This window comes from Pelophylax lessonae, assembly GCF_965119305.1.
Source record: "Pelophylax lessonae genome assembly, chromosome: 7".
Taxonomy (NCBI): domain Eukaryota; kingdom Metazoa; phylum Chordata; class Amphibia; order Anura; family Ranidae; genus Pelophylax; species Pelophylax lessonae.
This window is the reverse complement of record NC_138774.1, coordinates 103,859,072-103,879,831: the sequence shown is the minus strand read 5'-3', so window position 1 is coordinate 103,879,831 and position 20,760 is coordinate 103,859,072. Positions and strand designations below refer to the sequence as shown.

At 41.3% G+C, this 20,760-nt stretch overlaps 1 protein-coding gene across 2 annotated transcripts in view; it reads right to left on the bottom strand.

Annotated features, from left to right (window-relative positions):
* Positions 1 to 19,546, bottom strand: part of LOC309560739 (uncharacterized protein) — a 68,324-nt gene extending 48,778 nt beyond the window's left edge. For both annotated transcript variants that reach the window (XM_082264376.1, XM_082264377.1), the window contains exons 1-5: positions 19,512 to 19,546; positions 16,233 to 16,343; positions 11,249 to 11,308; positions 10,287 to 10,434; positions 1,042 to 1,140 (exon numbers count right to left, since the gene is read on the bottom strand). In XM_082264376.1, coding sequence (XP_082120502.1) covers positions 1,042 to 1,140; positions 10,287 to 10,434; positions 11,249 to 11,308; positions 16,233 to 16,310 — 385 coding nt within the window. In that variant the 5' untranslated portion in view covers positions 16,311 to 16,343; positions 19,512 to 19,546. The remainder of the gene's footprint in view (positions 1 to 1,041; positions 1,141 to 10,286; positions 10,435 to 11,248; positions 11,309 to 16,232; positions 16,344 to 19,511) is intronic.
* Positions 19,547 to 20,760: the final 1,214 nt, after the last annotated feature.

The following is a 20,760-nucleotide window of genomic DNA, read 5'->3' as shown; positions in this document are numbered from 1 at the left end:
TGGGGCTCCAACTATATAGTATGTGTAGAGGCTGTACAGCACATGTGTCAAACACAAGGCCCGAGGGCTGAATCTGGCCCTCCAGGCCATTTCATGTGGCCCTCGCACCTTTCCTGCAGCTGCAGGAAAGCTCCAGCCCTCCTCCAGGCCCTGTGCTTTCCACCACTGCCTCCATCTTCTTCCCAGCAGCAACACATGGTAAGGGTGGTGCATTGTAATGTAAGGGAAGGTGGGGGACTCAAGAGACCACCATCAGAAGTTATGTAAGGGTAGGGGATGCTCTGGACATCTAGTCTTACAGATACAACCTGCCCTTTTGAAGGTAATCCTGTTGCTGGTGCGGCCCTCGATTAAATTGAGTTTGACACCCCTGCTGTACAGATAAGATTTCCACCGAGGAGAGGCTGAACTATGCCCCACAGACCACCAGAATAGGGCTCCAACCATATAGCTCATTTAGAGACTGTACAGGAAGGACTTCCACCCAGGAGAGGCTAAACCTGGCTGGGGCGACAACCGGTAAGGGATACCTTGCCACTTTAGTCCTGATTAGGTGAGGACAAAAAGGAGAATGCTGCGAGCTGGGTCTGTCTTTGATTTATAGTTAACCAGTCCTATCAGGTTTTGGGGGTGGAGCCACAACCCACTGTATGCTGCCATGATGCACAAGGAAAATAACTTGAAAGTAGTTTAGGTCAGCTTGGCCCAAACAAATGATTTAGGCCAGGTTCACATATGTGCGGCTGCAGTTCCCAGAATGGGGTCTAGTGCGTTCCCATTCACCGGTTCTAAACCAGACCCAGACACACACAGGACCATTTTGGAATGTGGACGCGGCGGCCCCGCAGACCTGTGTGAACCAGCTCCATTGAGAGCCAGTCACACTCGCATTTCATGCGAATCGGAACAGGGAAACTCGCATTCCAATTCGCACATACCGGTATGTGAACCCAGCCTTAAAGTGAAAGGAAAACTGGATTCAGCTTTAATACTAGTTGTGTAGTATGTAACTAATTTACAAAGCCAATGAACATTACTGACCTGCACCGTTGCCCGAAAGCATTTCTACTTGTTGAACATCCCTTAATCCTCCACTCATTATGTCCTTCATATATAGAGGGTCATCATTCTCATGACATTCTGGTAATATCAATATAGATAATTATTTACAATGGTACATCCATAATACAAATAAAATTATTTCTCCATATAAGTTCTCAAATTACTTCCGACATCAGAGTAAACCTGACTGAGATTCCATGATCCTGTGCCGTGCCACTGTCATTCAAATATAATTTAAAGTACCAGAACTATTGAGAGGTGTATTGAAGTTAGGTGAATCTGAGCCATACAGTATTTACTAAAATGTAAACGACGTCATCCTGTGTACACATCAAATATCCGATCACTGGGGAAAAAAAGAGTTTACTCTTCATAAAATTGGATGTTTAAGGGTCTGCAGTGAGAATTTGGGTCTGCAGGGATGTTTAACCACTTCACCTCCGGAAGATTTAGTCCCCTTCATGACCAGAGCATTTTTTTGCTTTTCGGCACTGCGCAAAAATACCATTTTTATGATTTTTTTCACAAAAATAGAGCTTTCTTTTGGTGGTATTTAATCACCACTGGGTTTTTTTACTTTTGTGCTATGAACAAAAAAAGACAGAAAATTTTGGAAAAAAAAACTATACAAAATATTTTCTGCTTTAAATCATATCCAAATTAAAAAAAAAAAAAAATCTAATTTCTTCAATAACTAAGGCCAAAATGTGTCCTGCTACATGTGTTTGGTAAAAATAAAAACCCAATAAGTGTACTGTATATTATTTGATTTGAGTGAAAGTTATAGCGTCCGGTATAGATACTTTTTTTTTTTGGCAGTGATCAGCGACTTATAGTGGGACTGTGATAGTATGGCTGGCAATCTGACACTAGCTGACACTGGCTGGGAGGTACACTAACTAATTGGCACCATTAGTGTCACTAATATAGAGATCGGTGCTAATATTGTACACTGACACAGTACTAATGACACTGGTTGAGAAGGAGTTAACATCTAGGGACAATCAAGGGGTTAACTGTGTGCCTTACAATGTGTAATGTGTGTATTATAAGCAGCTTTTACTAATGGGCCATACACACTATAAGATTTTCTGAAGACTTTTTCCTTTAGACTTACCAAAACCATATAATATGAGGTCAAACCTAAACACTTTCAATTTGTATGCAATCTGGCAGGCCCTTGCACTACATAGAAAAGGTAAATCTGAAGGAAATTTAACTTAATCAACATTGGCTGTTTTTAATATTTATGCTGCTGGCATCAGTAAACAAATAGGAAGGTTTAAAATATTTACTTGCTTTAAACTATTTTTTTTTTACAATTATGCAATTACTTCCTGGTTTCCAGGCCTAGGCAAATGATGTTATACATCCAATGATTCTTCAGGAGGGGAGGAAGGGGGTTCTTAACTAAGCACACCCTCCTGCCTGCATGCCTGAGCTAAGGGCAGATGGATTCCATGAAGTAAATGCTATATAACTCATCTGCTCTTACTCAAAACTGGGTTTTTTTTTTTTTTTTGTCAAGTGATTTCTCAGCAAAATAAAGCATGGAGATGTAGATGGACAGGTAAATATGCTTTGAATATTAAAAAATAATTAAATTGTGTTTTTTGTTTGCTGTTCTCTGATTTAGTGTGGTTCCCCTGTAGTGGAACTGTGGTGCGTAGAAATGGATGGACAGATGGAAACTTTAGGTGAGCCCCGATGAGATGCAGACATCCTGCATTTTTTCACACCTCACCACTCCACACCTTTGTGCTCAGTTGTAGTGGGAACAGGGCACACAGAAAACAGCTTTGTTCCCTAGCAGTGGTTTGCGCTGCTCTTCTGTGGAAAAACGCAGGTCACTGCATGAACAGGCCCTTTAACAATGTATACAGTTTGGGTGGGTGATGCGCTTCAGAAGTGAATATAAAGTAAAAATATGATAAATGTATAAACTGGCGTGGTACAAAGTGTTCTAGTGATAAAAAGTGTTGGTGTTGGTTAATAAAAGGTGATCCAATACTTCATTTATATCTCATATATATATATCAATATAAGTAAACTATTCCAGTTATCTTCTATACAATAAAGTGCTGAGTGTTTATACTTTCCTAAAAGGTATCAAATAAATAAACCGTAGACAAGATAAAAATAAAGATACTTCAAAAAGAGATACAAAGTGCTGTGTGCTCATTTGCTTAGATCAAAAAATAAATAAATAAATAAAGTGCTGTGTTTATAGTGTCCATATATATAGAGATCCAAAATCAGGTGTCATTCCCTTCGATATCATTAAATAAAACAAGGTGCTCTCATGCAAAGTATGGGTGTTGTGACTTGTTGCCTCCACCAGGTGTCACATCTAGGTGCTCTATCTTCTCACCTCAATAAGGTGTATATTGCGCCTGTATACAAGCTTAGCCTCCGAATATCATATAGGCTTTACTTATTCCGGTATCTTGCTCCACTTCCAAGTGTTTCCTGTCCTGTCCTGTTTAGTATTTAGGGGTGCATACACTTTCCGTCCTTAATTCCATATCGTGGCCTCGGGCTCAGTAAAAACATAGGGCAATCATGGTGCAGTATGTCAAACAAGATATTTTATTAAAAACGTAGTTGCACTTACAATTTGTAGATCATTTGAATGCGGGTAAAATCTCAATACAGCGAGGAGGAGCCGCCAGACTACCGGAAGTGACGTTAGAGATCGGAGCGATAACGCTCCCCACGCTGTATTGAGATTTTACCCGCATTCAAATGATCTACAAATTGTAAGTGCAACTACGTTTTTAATAAAATATCTTGTTTGACATACTGCACCATGATTGCCCTATGTTTTTACTGAGCCCGAGGCCACGATATGGAATTAAGGACGGAAAGTGTATGCACCCCTAAATACTAAACAGGACAGGACAGGAAACACTTGGAAGTGGAGCAAGATACCGGAATAAGTAAAGCCTATATGATATTCGGAGGCTAAGCTTGTATACAGGCGCAATATACACCTTATTGAGGTGAGAAGATAGAGCACCTAGATGTGACACCTGGTGGAGGCAACAAGTCACAACACCCATACTTTGCATGAGAGCACCTTGTTTTATTTAATGATATCGAAGGGAATGACACCTGATTTTGGATCTCTATATATATGGACACTATAAACACAGCACTTTATTTATTTATTTATTTTTTGATCTAAGCAAATGAGCACACAGCACTTTGTATCTCTTTTTGAAGTATCTTTATTTTTATCTTGTCTACGGTTTATTTATTTGATACCTTTTAGGAAAGTATAAACACTCAGCACTTTATTGTATAGAAGATAACTGGAATAGTTTACTTATATTGATATATATATATGAGATATAAATGAAGTATTGGATCACCTTTTATTAACCAACACCAACACTTTTTATCACTAGAACACTTTGTACCACGCCAGTTTATACATTTATCATATTTTTACTTTATATTCACTTCTGAAGCGCATCACCCACCCAAACTGTATACATTGTATTAACTGGTTCCTGGTACCAGTACTGTGGTGCAGCAGTAAGAAGGGAAAAATACATATCCTCAGATAGCGCAGGAACCACCCATACATATAAGGCCCTTTAACAAACTCAAGTTTACTTTTTTTCAATTGAAGGAGGGCCTGTTTCCTGCATTCCATCCATCCCAGAGCAGCATATCTGGGAAAAAATGAGTCTACTTGTGAATCGATTTAGGGCTTCTAATATGCTACATTCAGACCCATACTGCAATCTGTATACTGCCTTGGGATCTTTACAGTTTAATACGGATCTGAACACAGTCATACTATGTCTGTGTAAACCAAAAAAGAAAATTTGGCGTTCAAGGTTTGATTTTGACTGTATTTCATGTGGTACGCATGCACAAACATTTACATGTGTCCCATGTAAAATACCATGACATGCTCATTAAAGTGTTACTAAACCCAGGACCCTGCATTCACCATACCTGGTCTCCCACAGTACACAGAACATGGAAATGTAAAAGTTTTAGTCAAAATAAACTGCTAAATACTTTTTCTCATCAGCAGTATATAGCAGTTTCGTGACTTCTATCAGTGTCTGGTTAAACCTTGTAGGAGGAGTTTTCATTCCCCCCTGATTGTCCTATGAGACTGCAGGATCCCTAACCCTCTGTCTGGACATTGCTGATTGGCCCTGTGCTGATCGCATGCACTCTTCCAAGAAAAAAAAAAAACCTCTCTAGCAATACACATCAAACTAAGCATGTGCAGAGTGCCCCCAAGGCTCTGTTCTATCAGGAGATGGTTTGGGGACTGTGGAAGAAGGGAAGGATTGGAGAAGACAGGATCAAACAGCCTTTTTACATAATGCAGAGGTTTAACCCCTTAGGTTCCACAGGGAGTATAACAAGCATGCTTTACTGCATATACAGACGAGTTTTACTGTTGTAGGTTTAGAAGCACTTAACAACTAGCCGAACAGCCGCCGGCCGCAGGTTGGCAGGTTCCCGCAAAATGCCGTACCTGTATGGCGGTTCGCAGGAGCGATTCTGGGGGCACACGCACGCACGCCCACTCGCCAGCAGAGAAGCCGATCCATGGAGAGGACGGCTGCGATTGCCGCTGGGCACCAGCAATCCCTCCCCATGAAGAGAGAACAGCGGTCTCTGGATTGATTTCACAAGCCCCTCCCCCATACAGTCAGAAAATACCCCCTAGGCTCACATTTCACCCTTTGATCGCCCCTGGGTTAACCCCCTTCCCTGCCAGTGTCATTATTACAGTAGCAGTGCATATTTTTAGCCCTGATTACTATAATAATGTCACTGGTCTCCCCAAAAGTGTCAAAAAAGTCAGTTAGTGGTCTGATCTGTCTGCCGCAATGTCGCAGTCCCGCTAAAAAGCGCTGATCGCCGCCATTACTAGTAAAATGAATAAATAAATAAAAATGACATAAATCTTTCCCCTAGTTTGTAGACGCAGTAACTTTTGCGCAAACCAATCAAAATACGCTTATTGGGATTTTTTTCCCAAAAATATGTAGCAGAATATGTAGCCTAAAATGATGAAAAAATTAGATTTTTAAGTTTTTTTGGAGGGGATGTTATATAGCAGAAAGTGAAAAATATTGTTTTTTTATTTTCAGAATTGTCCCTCTTTTTGTTTATAGCGCAAAAAATAAAAATTGCAGAGGTGTTCATATACCACCAAAAGAAAGCTCTATTTGTGGGAAAAAAGGACATCAATTTTATTTGGGTACAGCGTCTGTACTCTGCGCAATTTTCAGTCACAGTAACGCAGTGCCGAATAGCAAAAAATGGCCTAGTTATTCAGGGAAAAAAATCTTCCGGTCCAGAAGTGGTTAAAGTCAATTGGCATGGCAAGGTGTGGTGCCACCTCTAGTCATTCAGGGCCAGGGAGGAAATATAAGCATAAACAATGTGTAGGCAGCTGCCATGGCACAGGCACAGAATGACCTTACCATTTAGTCATTCTTAATGAATGACGTTGCAAATATTTTGAACCTTAAAGCGGAGTTCCACCCTGGATTTGTTTTTTGTTTTTTTAATACCCCCGGGACAGTCAGGGCTAGTGCATTCCACAATGGCTAGCCTCTGATCTGTCCCGGGTTGCACTTACCTGCAAGACGAAATACTTACCTTGCAAACGTCTTGTCCAGCGCTGCCATCTCAGATGTGGGCAGCTTGAAGCCAGCGCGTCCTCTTCGGCGTCTTCTTCCGCCTTCTGTGGTCCCACGATGCTCTGCGCCGGCCCCGACGTCACTTCCAGGTCGGCATGCCCAGAAGCTGTTTAGAAGGGGATGACGCGCGCGACCCGGAACTGACGTCGGGGCCGGTGCAGGCGCAATGATTCCTGGGAGCTATGACGTCCAGCTCCCAGGAATCATTGCAGAGCCAGGAAGTGACGACGGGCCGCGGCCGAGGAAGGAGGAAGAAGGAAGTAAGGTAAGTATATTTTCTTCGCTACGAGGTAAGTAAAAAAAAAAAAAATATGCGATTATCCATTTCTTTTTCAGGTGACCCGGAGCGAGAAGATGGAGGTAAGTATAAAAATAGGGTGGAACTCCACTTTAACTCAAATGGACATAAACACTTGTATGTCAGAAAGAGTTGAGATGCACTATGGACTGCTTTTTACACAGGGTTCTGCTGCCATTTTTCTGCCAAGATCCCATATAAAATTCTACACCCTTGTGCATGAGGCTTAAACCTTTTCTGACTTCCGTTGACAGATAAAAAATGGACAAAAATGCATATCTATGGAAAAACAGGTGTAAACAGATGATCATCCATTTACATCTGTTTACATCAGCTTCCATCAACATCTGTTTTTTGGAACAGATGAAAGCCCTATTTTTTTTTCATTTAACCACTTCCCATCCGTCATATAACAAAATGATGGCCGCAAAGTGGTTGCTCTATCCTGACTGGGCGTCATATGGGGGGCGCGCAGAGCGGCGATCGGTGGTGCGATGTGTCATTCTGACACACCGCATCTCCGATCCTGGTAACGAGCCTATGAGGTTGGCTCTTTACAATGTGACCAGCTGTGTCCAATCACAGCTGGTCATATAGTATATAGGATGTGCCGTTGATCGGCTTTCCTCAGTTCGCGCCTGACAGGCATGAGTAGAGGAGAGCCGATCGTCAGCTCTCCTGACGGGGGGGGGGGGCTTGTGCTGGTAATCAGAGCATTGATTACCAGTGCAGACCCTCTGGGGATGCCACTAGAGCCACCAGGCATTGCCCTCCCATGACCACCAGGGATGCCCACCCATGGCCACCAGGGATGCCTACCCATGCCACCAGGGATGCCAATCAGTGCTCAGGGAGCCTGTCAGTGCCCTCCTCATCAGTGCTGCCCATAATTGCCATCTATCAGTGCTGCCCACCAGTGCCCATCATTGCCATCTATCAGTGCCGTCCATCATTGCCCATCAGTACCGCCTATCAGTGCCCATCAGTGTCACCTATTAGTGCCCATCAGTGCTGCCTATCAGTGCCGCCTATCAGTGCCCATCGGTGCTGCCTATGAGTGCCCATCAATGCTACATATCAGTGCTACCTATCAGTGCCACAAATCAGTGTCAATTAGTGCTGCATATCAGTGCCGCCTATCAGTGCCCATCAGTGCTGCATATTAGTGTCTCACCATCAGTGCCAACCCATCAGTGCCTACTCATCAGTGCCCGTCAATGTGGCCTCATCAGTGCAGGAAAAAATGTATTTATTTACAAAATTTTATAACATAAACAAAAAACGTTTTTTCTTTTTTTTTCAAACATTTAATCTTTTTTTATTTGTTTATCAAAAAAAAAAAAAAACTTTGCGGTGATCAAATACCACCAAAAGAAAGCTCTATTTGTGGGAAAAAATTACATAAATTTGGTTTAGGTACATTGTTGCATGACCGCGCAATTGTCCTTCAAAATGCAACAGCGCTAAAAGCTGAAAATTGGCCTGGGCAGGAAGGGGGTGAAAGTGCCCTGTGTTGAAGTGGTAAAAAATGGATGTAAACAGACAAATGGCTCCTTTTTACACCAAAAAAAATCTCCAGGACTCATTGGGTTAAGGAATGAAAAAACAAGAAATTAATGCTGCGCTATGGCGATATAATTGTGCCTCAAAAGTGCTGCTGTGCATAAAATCAAAAGGATTTTGAACGTGATAATACAAAGAAACAGCGCAAATTTGATATTAATTGACAATAAATTAATAAACACCTAAAGTGCTTAGCGTGAATAAATAAATAAATACACCCAAATAGCAAATAACATACTCAATCACTATAATGCACCCCGTGAAGTGAATATACAGAATTCATATAGAATACAGTCCATAAAACCTCAATGTATTAAATAGGCTCGAAGAGAAAAACAGTCCAAATTATATTCCAAAAGTGCTTCAGCAGGTAGCCAGTGAAAGGTATCAACCAGAAAACCGGAAATAAGGTGCTCAAGTGCTGAAAATCATGTGCAAATTCATGCTGCTATGGTATGGTGATAAGGTGACTTTTCCTCTCCCCAAGGACGTTGCACTTACCGGACAAAATGGACCCCTAGACAATATATGTGTAAGGGTCACACAGGCAAAGTCCGGCATATGATACGGGCAATACTCCTTAGGGCTAGTTGGAACCACTTGGGGACCTCCTATAGGCTCTCACCAGGATAGGACCATATGTGGAAGAAAAAAGCTCCCAATAGTGTAATATTGCTAAAAATTCGTATTTATTGAACATAAAGATAAAGCACTCACATTTGTTGAGGTAAAAACAGGTGGTGTACAGTCATAAATCGGTATAGATGATCACTAAGATCGCGGTGTGCAGCGGGCTCCTCTGGCTCCGGCGTGCGTTTCACCGATACCGGAAATGACGTCACAGCAGTCGTGGAACCGGAAATTGCGTCGACGCGTTTCGCCCTCCTATTGGGCGTTATCACAGACGTATATGACTGTACACCGCCTGTTTTTACCTCAACAAATGTGAGTGCTTTATCTTTATGTTCAATAAATACGAATTTTTAGCAATATTACACTATTGGGAGTTTTTTTCTTCCACATATGGTCCTATCCTGGTGAGAGCCTATAGGAGGTCCCCAAGTGGTTCCAACTAACCCTAGGGAGTATTGCCCGGATCATATGCCGGACTTTGCCTGTGTGACCCTTACACAATATTGTCTAGGGGTCCATTTTGTCCAGTAAGTGCAGCGTCCTTGGGGAGAGGAAAAGTCACCTTATCACCATACCATAGCAGCGTGAATTTGCACATGATTTTCAACACTTGAGCACCTTATTTTCGGTTTTCTGGTTGATACCTTTCACTGGCTACCTGCTGAAGCACTTTTGGAATATAATTTGGACTGTTTTTCTCTTCGAGCCTATTTAATACATTGAGGTTTTATGGACTGTATTCTTCATGAATTCTGTAAATTCACTTCACGGGGTGCATTATAGTGATTGAGTATGTTATTTGCTATTTGGGTGTATTTATTTATTTATTTATTCATGCTAAGCACTTTAGGTGTTTATTAATTTATTGTCAATTAATATCAAATTTGCCCTGTTTCTTTGTATTATCATTTGGTTAAGGACTCTAGCTGGCAGATGTAAAAAACGGTTAAAAAAAATGGATGAAACTTCATCCATTTTTTCTTTGAAAAAACGTGACTGAACTGATGAAATAAATGGTCCGCATATGTAAAAGGGGTCTAACCCACCTTGGCTGATAGCTGCTAGGATTTCAGAAGGATGAACTGTCTTCGGGTTCTGCAGTGTAACATCATGATAAAGTTGTTTATGTTCCTCTATAAAGTCCCACTCATCCATGGAAAAATAGATTGAGACATCCCCACATTTTATAGGCACCTGAAATACAAAAAAAAATGTCTCTCGGAAAAGATCCTTGACAATTGCATCTCTACCCAAAACTTTGAACAGGGGAGGGTTAGAGCATTTGCCAGTATTTTATGACACTGTCTACCTGATGGGAAGAATTATCCTCCCTAATTGTCCTGATGACCACAGTCACTGGTATAACAAGTGATAGGAAATTTAAAAATTCAGAGTGAAAGTTGGTGGACCTATTTTTCCCCAAAAGCAAATCAACTAAGTTATGGATATCAAACCAAAACTGGTAGTGGCTGCCACATGTTCACAGCAGAGATTTAGTCTAAGATTCCCCAATACCCCATCCTCTACTCTTCATAAAGGGAAAAGATAAGAAACTCTCAAATTAAAGAAATAAAAGGTCCTTTCTAACTTCAACTATATAAAATGCTTCAACCCTAAGCCCTCATTCACAACGAGGGCCAGTTTGAAATGGTGCGAGTCCAGTTGAACTTGTATGATTTCAAACCAGCATGTCAGTGTGAGTTCGGGGGCAATTTCACAGACATCATCTGTTTGGGGGGTCATGCACAGATGTCTATTGAAATCACCCCCAAAATCGCCCAAAGTAGTGCAGAAACTACTTTTGGGAATTGGTGCGGCACCCTAAAGTCGGCGTCTCATCAGGTCAGATGGTGCCGTTGCGGGCAATAGGCTCCGATTTGGCATGCGATTTGACATGTCAAATCACCCCGAAGTGAACAAGGGCTTAAGAGTTTTGGCAGGGAGTCTAACAACCCTTCACAATCATTACCATTGACCAAGTCATCAATCTTTCCTTTTCAGTACTCACCTCTCCAGATAGCAGGTGGGTGGCACTATGAGGAGAATTCTTCTTCACTATGACATACTCCTAAAGAACAGCAAAACAATCATGTGCCAGATGTACCACTAAATTCAATCAGTTATACAATTATAAAATGAAGAAAGTTTCTTAAATCATATTATATTGACATGTTTTCCAACAAGCTCCCTGCACTATAAAGCTTGCAGATCAAAGTTTGTACAAACAGGAGAACACAGCAATGGTGTCACACATCTATATAAATATACATGAAGGTTTTGCCTTGGGTGATGACGATAAACTGAACAATTTCCCTATATGGAATGCTCCAGGCTGTCTGCGTTCAGGGCTTTGAACCGATGACCCTAGCACTGCTTGGGTGATAATGTGGTCATTACCTAAGGTAGCAAAGTAAAATATACGCTTTTTTTGTTTGGGGAAAAACAAGGCTGTCAGTCAGTGTGATTTTCACATGTTTTTAACAGTATAAAATATTAATTACCTCTAAAAATAGGGAAATTACCACTAGAGGGAGCTCCAACATTGAAATTGAGAAGTGTAACCTCAGAAAAAGATCTAATGGTCCAAGGAGTCTGCCCCTTTTTTGATTACAACTATTTAACTTTTCTTGTTTACATATAGATCCATGTTGTGTAGTATATCGCCCGATTATTCGACCACCGACTTATGAAAAAGTGTTCGTTGATCGAAAACGTTGCCAACATACACGGTCCGAATATCGCCCGACCGTTGACCGCCGACCATCAAAACAGTGTTCAGCGTGATGATGTTCTACAGATTTCAAATGAACGACCTTAACACCAATGTATAGAATATCGTTCATTCGCAAACAGACGACAGAATTTTTCGGTCTTTTCTAACGGTATTTTCCGTTCACAATATCGATATCGCTCATTGATGGCTGGGCATTAATGAGTAGAATATCGGCCGATCGTTCGCTGAACGGAAATTTTCGGCCGATTTTCTTATCGTGTATTCCAGCCATAAGTTCCCTTTCTGTTGACTGACTCCTTATTCTAAACAATGCTTTGATGGTGCTGTATTCAAATATTAATTTATTTATCTGTATAGTATATAAGGCAAAATACAAAAAAAAAAAAATTTTAATAAAATAAGGGATCTATTTATAAATATTTTCACACATGGCTGACTAATTTTTTTTTCACTCAAGATTCACACATTTTCTAATTGGAGTTAACAGGAAAAATGTGTAAATCCTTGATAACAACAGAAAGGATCATTTATAAATAGATGCTTACTAGTTACAATGCTAAATATAAACTGTATGCTAAATATAAACTATATATCTGCTTCCTCCCCTGCTCTGGTGCCACATTTGGAACCTTTCAGGGGGGGAGGGGGGAACAGTACCTGTTTTTGAGAGTTAGGCCCCGTTCACATAGCAACGACGCTACTTCCCGGGGCGATCTCCGAGGTCGCGTCGCGCTGCTCGCCCCGCGACCTCGGAGCGGCCGGCACGGACTTCATAACATTGAAGTCTATGACGGTCGCTCCGGGTCGCCCCAAAGAAGCTCCGGACCCTTTTTCTAAGTCGGAGCGACTTGTGTCGCTCCTATTAGAACGGGTCCGCAGCTTCCCTATGGAAGGCGACCTACGGCGACCTGTGAGGCGACCAGGTCGCCTCACAGGTCGCCCCAGTGTGAACGGGGACTTACTCGTCCCCACTTCCGCAGGACCCCAGCTCGGCGAGGTCCCTCGGAAGTTCAGGACCCCTCCTCCTTCCTGCACTGCTGGGCCAGGTAGGAAGCGCAGCGTGCTTCGCGCATGCGCAAAAGGGAACCGGCTGTGAAGCCAAAAGGCTTCACTGCCACTTTCCCTTACCCCGAGAGCACCCGAGAGCTGATCCGAAAATCGGCTGGGGTGCCAACATCACGGGATCCCTGGACAGGTAAGTGTCCTAATATTAAAATTCAGTAGCTACAGTATTTGTAGCTGCTGACTTTTAATTATTTTGTGGGGGGGGTGCGGAACTCTATTTTAATCATATTATGCTATTTGTCCTGTTTATCCGCTGAGCAGGCGGATGACAGCTCTGTCTCTGCTCTGTGTGCGGAGATGGGAGGTGTCAGATCCCTGCTGTCCTCTATGGGGGAATCGGATGAGAACGGACCGCCTGTCCGTTCTCATCCGATCCGCCAGACAGATGGAAAATAGGGTTTCCATCCGTCCGGATTTGAAGGACAGGATCGGATCGGATGTCAGCGGACATGTCTCCTCTGACATCCGCTGCCCCATAAAGATGCATAGGGCATCTGTTCAGATCTGCCTGAAAAACTGACAGGTGGATCTGAACGGTCCGCATGTGTGAAAGGGGCCTAAGGCTGGCAATATGCGGTTCACATCTCGACCAGTTCAGCAGGAACTGGCCGAGATTCAAACCGTTAATGGGCAGGCTGAATGTACCAGGTTGATTAATCGATCAACTTGGGTACAACCAGCCTGCTGGATTCCCTTGCAATTATCGCTTGCCGCTGCTATAGCCTCTAGTGATAATCACTATCTTCTTCCAACCTCACTGTAAGCATTTAGCTGCTCTCGGGGGCACAATCTAGCTACAATCTAGCTACAATACATAATGTTTGTTCACATTTGAACAAGCATTAAAGTGGTTGAAAAGCCTTAACATTTTTACCTTAATGTATTCTCTGCATTAAGATAAAAAATGTTTCAGTGTGTGTTTTGCCCCCTCACCCCCTTATACTTACCTGAGCCTGATATCAGTCCAAAGCTGTACCTGTCTGCAGCGGCTCTCTCCTCTGCCACAGGCCATTGGCTCCTGCTGCTGTCAGTTAAATCCTTTGAAGCAGCTTTCTATGGTGGCACACCCCCGAATATATCAAGACAATATTTTTACTAAAAATACACTAAAATCATTATTAGCGGACACAAACATAACAGAGAACTTGTGTGAATTAGCCCTTAATAGTTTTTTTACATTTTAAAAATATGTATATAATTTTTTTCAAAAATGTTTAAAATTATTTTATTTAAAAAAAAATTTAATTTATTTATTACGTTTCATTTTATTTTTTTTAATAATTTGTTATTTTTTTACAGGACAGGGAAGCCTGCAGTGCTGCGGGAGGGGAGAGGGGAATCAGAAGCAGGCAGAACAGGGAGGGGGATCAGTGTTGGAGAAGCAATTACAGGAATGATGCCCTGTGTCTGTGTCTCTCTCCACAGCAGCTGAAAGCTGGCAAGAGGGGGGAGAAACTGGCTTTCAGCTGCTGCAGAGAGCCGCACAGGGCTTCCTTCTGTAATTGCTTCTCTGCCCGACCGCACCGATTACCTGTGTTTTTGGGCCCCCCTTTGTGCCCGGCCCCCCTACAGGAGGACTGGTGGGCCCCCCCTATCAGCGGCTCTGGGTATTTCCCCTCCTACAAAGCTGCATCCACCTGCTTTTGCATTCCCATGGACTTGTATGGGGAGAGAAGCAAGTTTTGTCATGAACAAAAAGCTCAAAGGTACAACTAAAGGCAAAACCTTTTTTTTTTTCCAGTTTTCAAATAAAGCAAGGCCCTTTATCAAATCATGATTTGTTAAAGGGCCACACCCAAAACACATTGTCATGACTAAAGCTCACTGACAGCCTTCCATCTGCTTTACCACCGCATCTGCATTCCGTTCCAAGCCTCATGAGTCAGTCCAACATCGATCTGTGTTGGTGCGCTGCCCGAATATACCAGCTGCACCATCCAGCAGTTTAGAGTCCTCTGCCCAGTCCATTGGGGGCTTCTCCTTATCACTGACCCTTACGGGTTCAACCAGTGGTCTATCATCCCTTCAATTTGGTGGATGCTCATGCAACATGCGGTGCCAACACACCTTTTGGCTGCCCCCAGCACCAGCGGTCAGCCTTCTGAGGTTTGGGTGAGATCGAGGTTTATAATAAAGCATGATGTTTAACATTGATTATCTGTCAGCCATATTTTAACCCTTTCCAATCTTGGAATCCTTTGACTTTGATTTCACAATAAATCTTTTAATCACAAACTTTGGCATAGACATTTTTATGACTTTTCCTAGGTATGCCTTAAGTCAGTGGTCCTCAACCCTGGTCCTCAGGGACCACTAACAGGCCAGGTTTTCGAGATAACTGAAATACATCCCAGGTGATATAATTTGCTGCTCAGTGATTACAGTACTCTAGTCTGCATCTCCCCAAGGTAATACTTAAAATCTGGCCTGTTAGTGGGCCCTGAGGACCGGAGTTGAGGACCACTGCCTTAAGTGGTTTGAAGCCATCACCCCCCAGCACTGGATTAAGAGGAATCTTTTGTTGTTCGTTCTTTGGTGTTTTGGTTCCCCTCTAGCTGCAGAGGGCTAACATTTATTATACAGACTGCCATATGTTGGTTCTCCAAACAGCGCCTGAACTTTTAAGGGGTACATTTGCAGTTTTAGTTGCTGTCTAGTCTGTGCCCCCTTTAGGGAGATTCACCTTCCCTATCCTTCTAGTTTACCATTATCAATGAAAGTGAAAATAAGGGAAAATCTCAAATTTTGGATTGTCCCCAGAAAAGTAATAGAGGGAAAATCTTCCAATGGGGACACTAGTTGGGGGTCCCCAAGGGATTCCCTTAATTTGTCTCTTACTTCCTGTTTTGGCTATGGGACAGGAAGTGAAGGAAAATCTCCCCAATTGGACAAAAGTACAAGTCTTTGGTCTATGAAAGAGAATGTTTACATTTGGAGTTTTATTATTTACACATGCTCATTTATGTGGTTTAGCATAACCCTTCCATTGTATATTGGTAATCATCACTTATTCAAGTGCTTATAAAAAATAAAATGTTATTATCAGAAAATCAGATGTTGGGGCTCAATGTCTACTCTTATGCTATCCAAATGGAATTTTTCCATGTATCTTTCTTTCCTATTAGTACTATTGATTTCTATTAATGATTTATGGTCATTTCTGGTGGCTTTGATTAGGGCTGTATGTATTTACCTCTCCTGTAAGCAAGTAGATAATCCCCAGGGCATGGTTCAAGATTCTCTCAGTCAGACGCCTCTTTTCCTTTTTCATTTTGGTGTAGTTAAAGGCTGCAAGCGCAGAATTCTAAATGGAAAACGTGAGAGCGTTAGGTGAAGCCAAATCTTCACTCTGATACAGGACACACACGCAAAGCATTTTACTAACGTTCAGGAAATTATAATGGCTTCATCCTGTACAGGTGGCACACAGTAGCAATTTTGTGCTATGGCATTAGGTTTGGCATTTAGGTGATGCCGTTCATTAGCTAAGAGTAACTCTTCTTATGGTGAGGAAAAAATAAACATTCCCCTCTGGCTTATCTATGTACATTGGAAAGATTTTAACAAACTTTGTTGCAGATTCCTACCTTTCGTTTTTTTAAAGGAATAACTGTTTGTTTATTTGTGCAAAGTGAATCTGTATGGGAGTGGTTTATAATTATCAATCAGCTGCTGCACCTGCAGGTCTCTAATGAGAAAAGTGGCAGGATATGTATCCCGTTTGTGGAGACAAAATGCAGGGGGAAGGGGAGAGAGAGGAGCGCCAGCCATCTCTGGTGCAGTAACATTTTATTCACAAGTTGAATTGTAAAGGCCCGTACACACGATAAGAAAATCTGAAGGGAAAATTCGTCCGACGACCGATCTGCCGATTTTCGGATTGTTAGTATGGTGCTTTCGACAGCCAACTCCGACTTTTCGGCTGACAAAATCCTGATGTGCAGGCTATAAAATTTTTGTCATCCGTAATACAACGACCGATTTTCATCTCATTAGTACAGATTTCGACGGAAAAAAATCTTAAGAGCAAGACTAAGCATGCTCAGAGACGAAAGAACACATACAAAACAATCCAACACATGACATCACTTCTGAAGTAGAATTCTGTCGTACGGGAAAATTCGTATGAAAATAGCCTCTTCACTTTCCGCATCAGACTAGCATGCCACAAAAAACGGACGACAGATCGATAATCTGATCGTGTGTACGGGGCTTTAAAAAAGCATAAAATACACTCACATTTTGTAAAATGTATCAGGCTCATCATGATATCAGAGTCAGCAAAGGGAGACCAGTGAGAACAGTGGCAGGTGCCGCGTGTGTCAGTCTCTGCCATGGCCGAAGGAGACTCGGGGAGATCCTGGCCTGTTCGATCGGTGACAGAACAAAGGTGTCAAAGCCTGGTACAGCCTGATGCAGTGTTTGGCCTATCGGAATGTGTTTTGGAGGCAAGGCCATCCCTCCTTCAACAGCCAGTGTAAACGCAGGGAAAAGATCCCTGCGCCGTGTTTGAAATCGAGAGCCCGCATGGAAAACGCAAGTGCAGTGCAGTTCCCAGTCTGGGAAGTGGCTGTTGCGATTTCCAGTGCGTGCGGGTGCCATTTGGATTAAAGGCACCCTCATGCATCTCCTGTGTATTCGGTGCAGGTGGTTTCAGCTGTGGGAACTGGTGCGGACCCACAGGGGGGGGCCACCCACACAAGTGTGTACCAGGCCTCAAAAAGTACAATTTTTTCCTGACACACTTCAGTAGTAATGGCTATTGTGAATATTTAAAGTGATTGTAAAGCTTTAATTTTTTTTCATTAAAATAATAAACATGTTATAGTCACCTGCTCTGTGCAGTGGTTTTGCACTGAGTGGCCTGGATTCTTCTCTTTTCGGGTCCCACACTGGCGCTCCTGGCTCCTCCCCACAGCAAGCCATAGGATCCTGTTACTATTAGTCATACTCCTTTGAGAACAGGGAGGGATGTGGTTTGTCTATGCTGTGTGTATCTATGTATGCACACAGCCCGTATTGGGAGCGTGTGCACATGGGGACCCACTTAGCACACAGCTTGCCGAGGGGGGGACTTGGAAGAAGAAGTAGCAGACAGTGCGGGTGAGGGAATAGACAGAGGAGGTAAGGGACCACTTTGTGCAACAACATAACATAACATCATTATATATATATATACACACACACATATATATATATATATATATATATATATATATATATATATTATTGGAGGGGATTTAGTAAAACTGGAGAGTGCAAAATCTGGTGCAGCTCTGCATAGAAACCAATCAACTTCCAGAGTTCATTGTCAGTGCAGAATTGAACAAGCTAAAGTTAGAAGCTAATTGGCTACCATGCACGGCTGCACCAGATTCTGAGTGCTCCAGTTTTAGTAAATCTCCACTAATGTGTGTGAGTTGAGGTTGATGAATCTATAAACAAAAAATACATACTTTTTGTAACTTGACATTCATTTTTCATTACCCCAGCCCCCTCCCCGCCTTCCAACTGCCTTCTCCTCCCTTCCCATTAAAAGAATTGGCATTTCTTTGTAAAGAAAAATATTAAATTTAAAAAAGAATTATAAGAGAATTATAAGCAATTGAAAAAAAAAAAAAAAAAATATATATATATATATATATATATATATATATATATATATATATATATATATGTGTGTGTGTGGCTAGGATTAAAAAAAAAAAAAAAAAAGAACACTGAGCTAGACATTCTGGTTGTGATTACATGACAATTACTTGTAATAAAATTATTTTCTTTTTAAAACTTATTCATATCACCTGTAACATGTAGAAGATACATATAACTGATGTAAAAAAAAAAAATAACTAGTTAGATTCCAGCAGCAATTGTATGAGCAAAGGACAATTACTAATGCAAAACCTGTGCTTTGTTGCAATCTACATTTTTTTTTTGTCTGTTTTATTGGTTTAATTGTTCTGAAATCTAAAAATATCTATGTATTGCTAAAAAAAATACATTTTTTGCAATACTACAAACGCATAACATAAAACACAGTACTGGATAACCCAATATGTAAAAAAAGAACAAAAAATACACTTTAAATACCCAGTAAATATCCTGTTTGTTCCCTAAATATTTACAGAAATGCTAATTTCTCTTTGTATTTTTGCAATGTAATTTAAATTACGTATTCCTTACATTAAATTCTCTTCTACAACTCTCAAAACGTATAAATCAAGGTTCTTTTAAAGGTTATGGCTATGACAAGATTATGAAAGAATGGAATAAAACAACTTCTAGGCAGCATGATGCAGTGCATGCAGCAATGAAAGCTGCTAGATTGTCCCTGAAAAGTACTAGTGAGCAATATTTGTAAATTCAGATGTCTAAGCACAATATTTGATGCATCACTTTGTAGGAGCACACATACAAATACATAAACTACACAGTAGATAAGGCTCTTCTAACAAAGCAGTTCAGCCCATACCTTGCAGTCAAATAGGGTTTTAAAAGGAAGTGATGTTGTGTCCAATGTTCCCTGGGATTCTGGGATGTGTAGTAGTCTAGGCTCATGTAGCTAGGACACAGATGCACCAGCCGAACTGCAATTCCCAGTGTACCCTGAACAGTGTGTCTCTAAGCAAGGGGGGACCAATCATGGCTTGGAGCAGAATCAGGCATCCTTTGTAACTTCACTTGCTGATGACTCTGTAGCCAATTATTCTACTGGATAGGTCTTTTGTATTATTTTGCCATGAAGAATAAATATTAATTTCATTTTAATTTATATTGTAAGCATATATTGTAATTTATAATGTAAGCAGTATCTTTGGCAGGTAAGGAAACAAAAGACTGTATGAAATGATAGAATTACATGCTTTGATTTTATTATCCAATTTGATCAAAATGAAAAACCATCCAATAGGCATGACGTTCTTTCTGATCGATTAAAGTGGAATTCCATGCTAAATCTAATTAATCTTAAACATGCTCTCTCCCCCTTTTAACACACTGACTAACCTATGTATTAAAGTTGTACAGGTGCATCTCATAAAATTAAAATATCATCAAAAAGTTATATTATTTCAGTAATTTAACCACTTAAGCCCCGGAAGATTTTACCCCCTTCCTGACCAGGGCCTATTTTGCGATTCGGCACTGCGTGAATTTAACGGACAATTGCGTGGTCATGCGACGATGTACTCAAATGAAATTGACGTCCTTTTTTTCCCACAAACAGAGCTTTCTTTTGGTGGTATTTGATCACCTGTGCGATTTTTTGATCATGCGCTATAAACAAAAAAAGCGACAATTTTGCAAAAATAACAATATTTTTCAGATTTTTTTATATGAAATTCCCCCCAAAAAATTTAAAAATCAAAATTTTTTAACATTTTAGGCCAATTTGTTTTCTGCTACATATGTTTGGTAAAAAAAAAAATCGCAAAAAGCGTATTTTGATGGGTTTGTGCAAAAGTTATTGCGTTTACTAAGGGAAAGATTTTTGTAATTTTTATTGTTTTTTTTTTAACGAGTAATGGCGGCGATCTGCGATTTTTTTTGCGGTATTGTGACATTACGGCGGACAGATCGGACCCTTGACTGACTTTTGGGAGGGAAGGGGTTAACTTTATTGGAGAGGGAGGGGTTAAGTGTGTCCCTAGGGGCGCGTTTCTTACTGTGATTGGATGTGGCTGTGTGTGTAACAGCACAGATCAACGGTCCTACATAGCAGG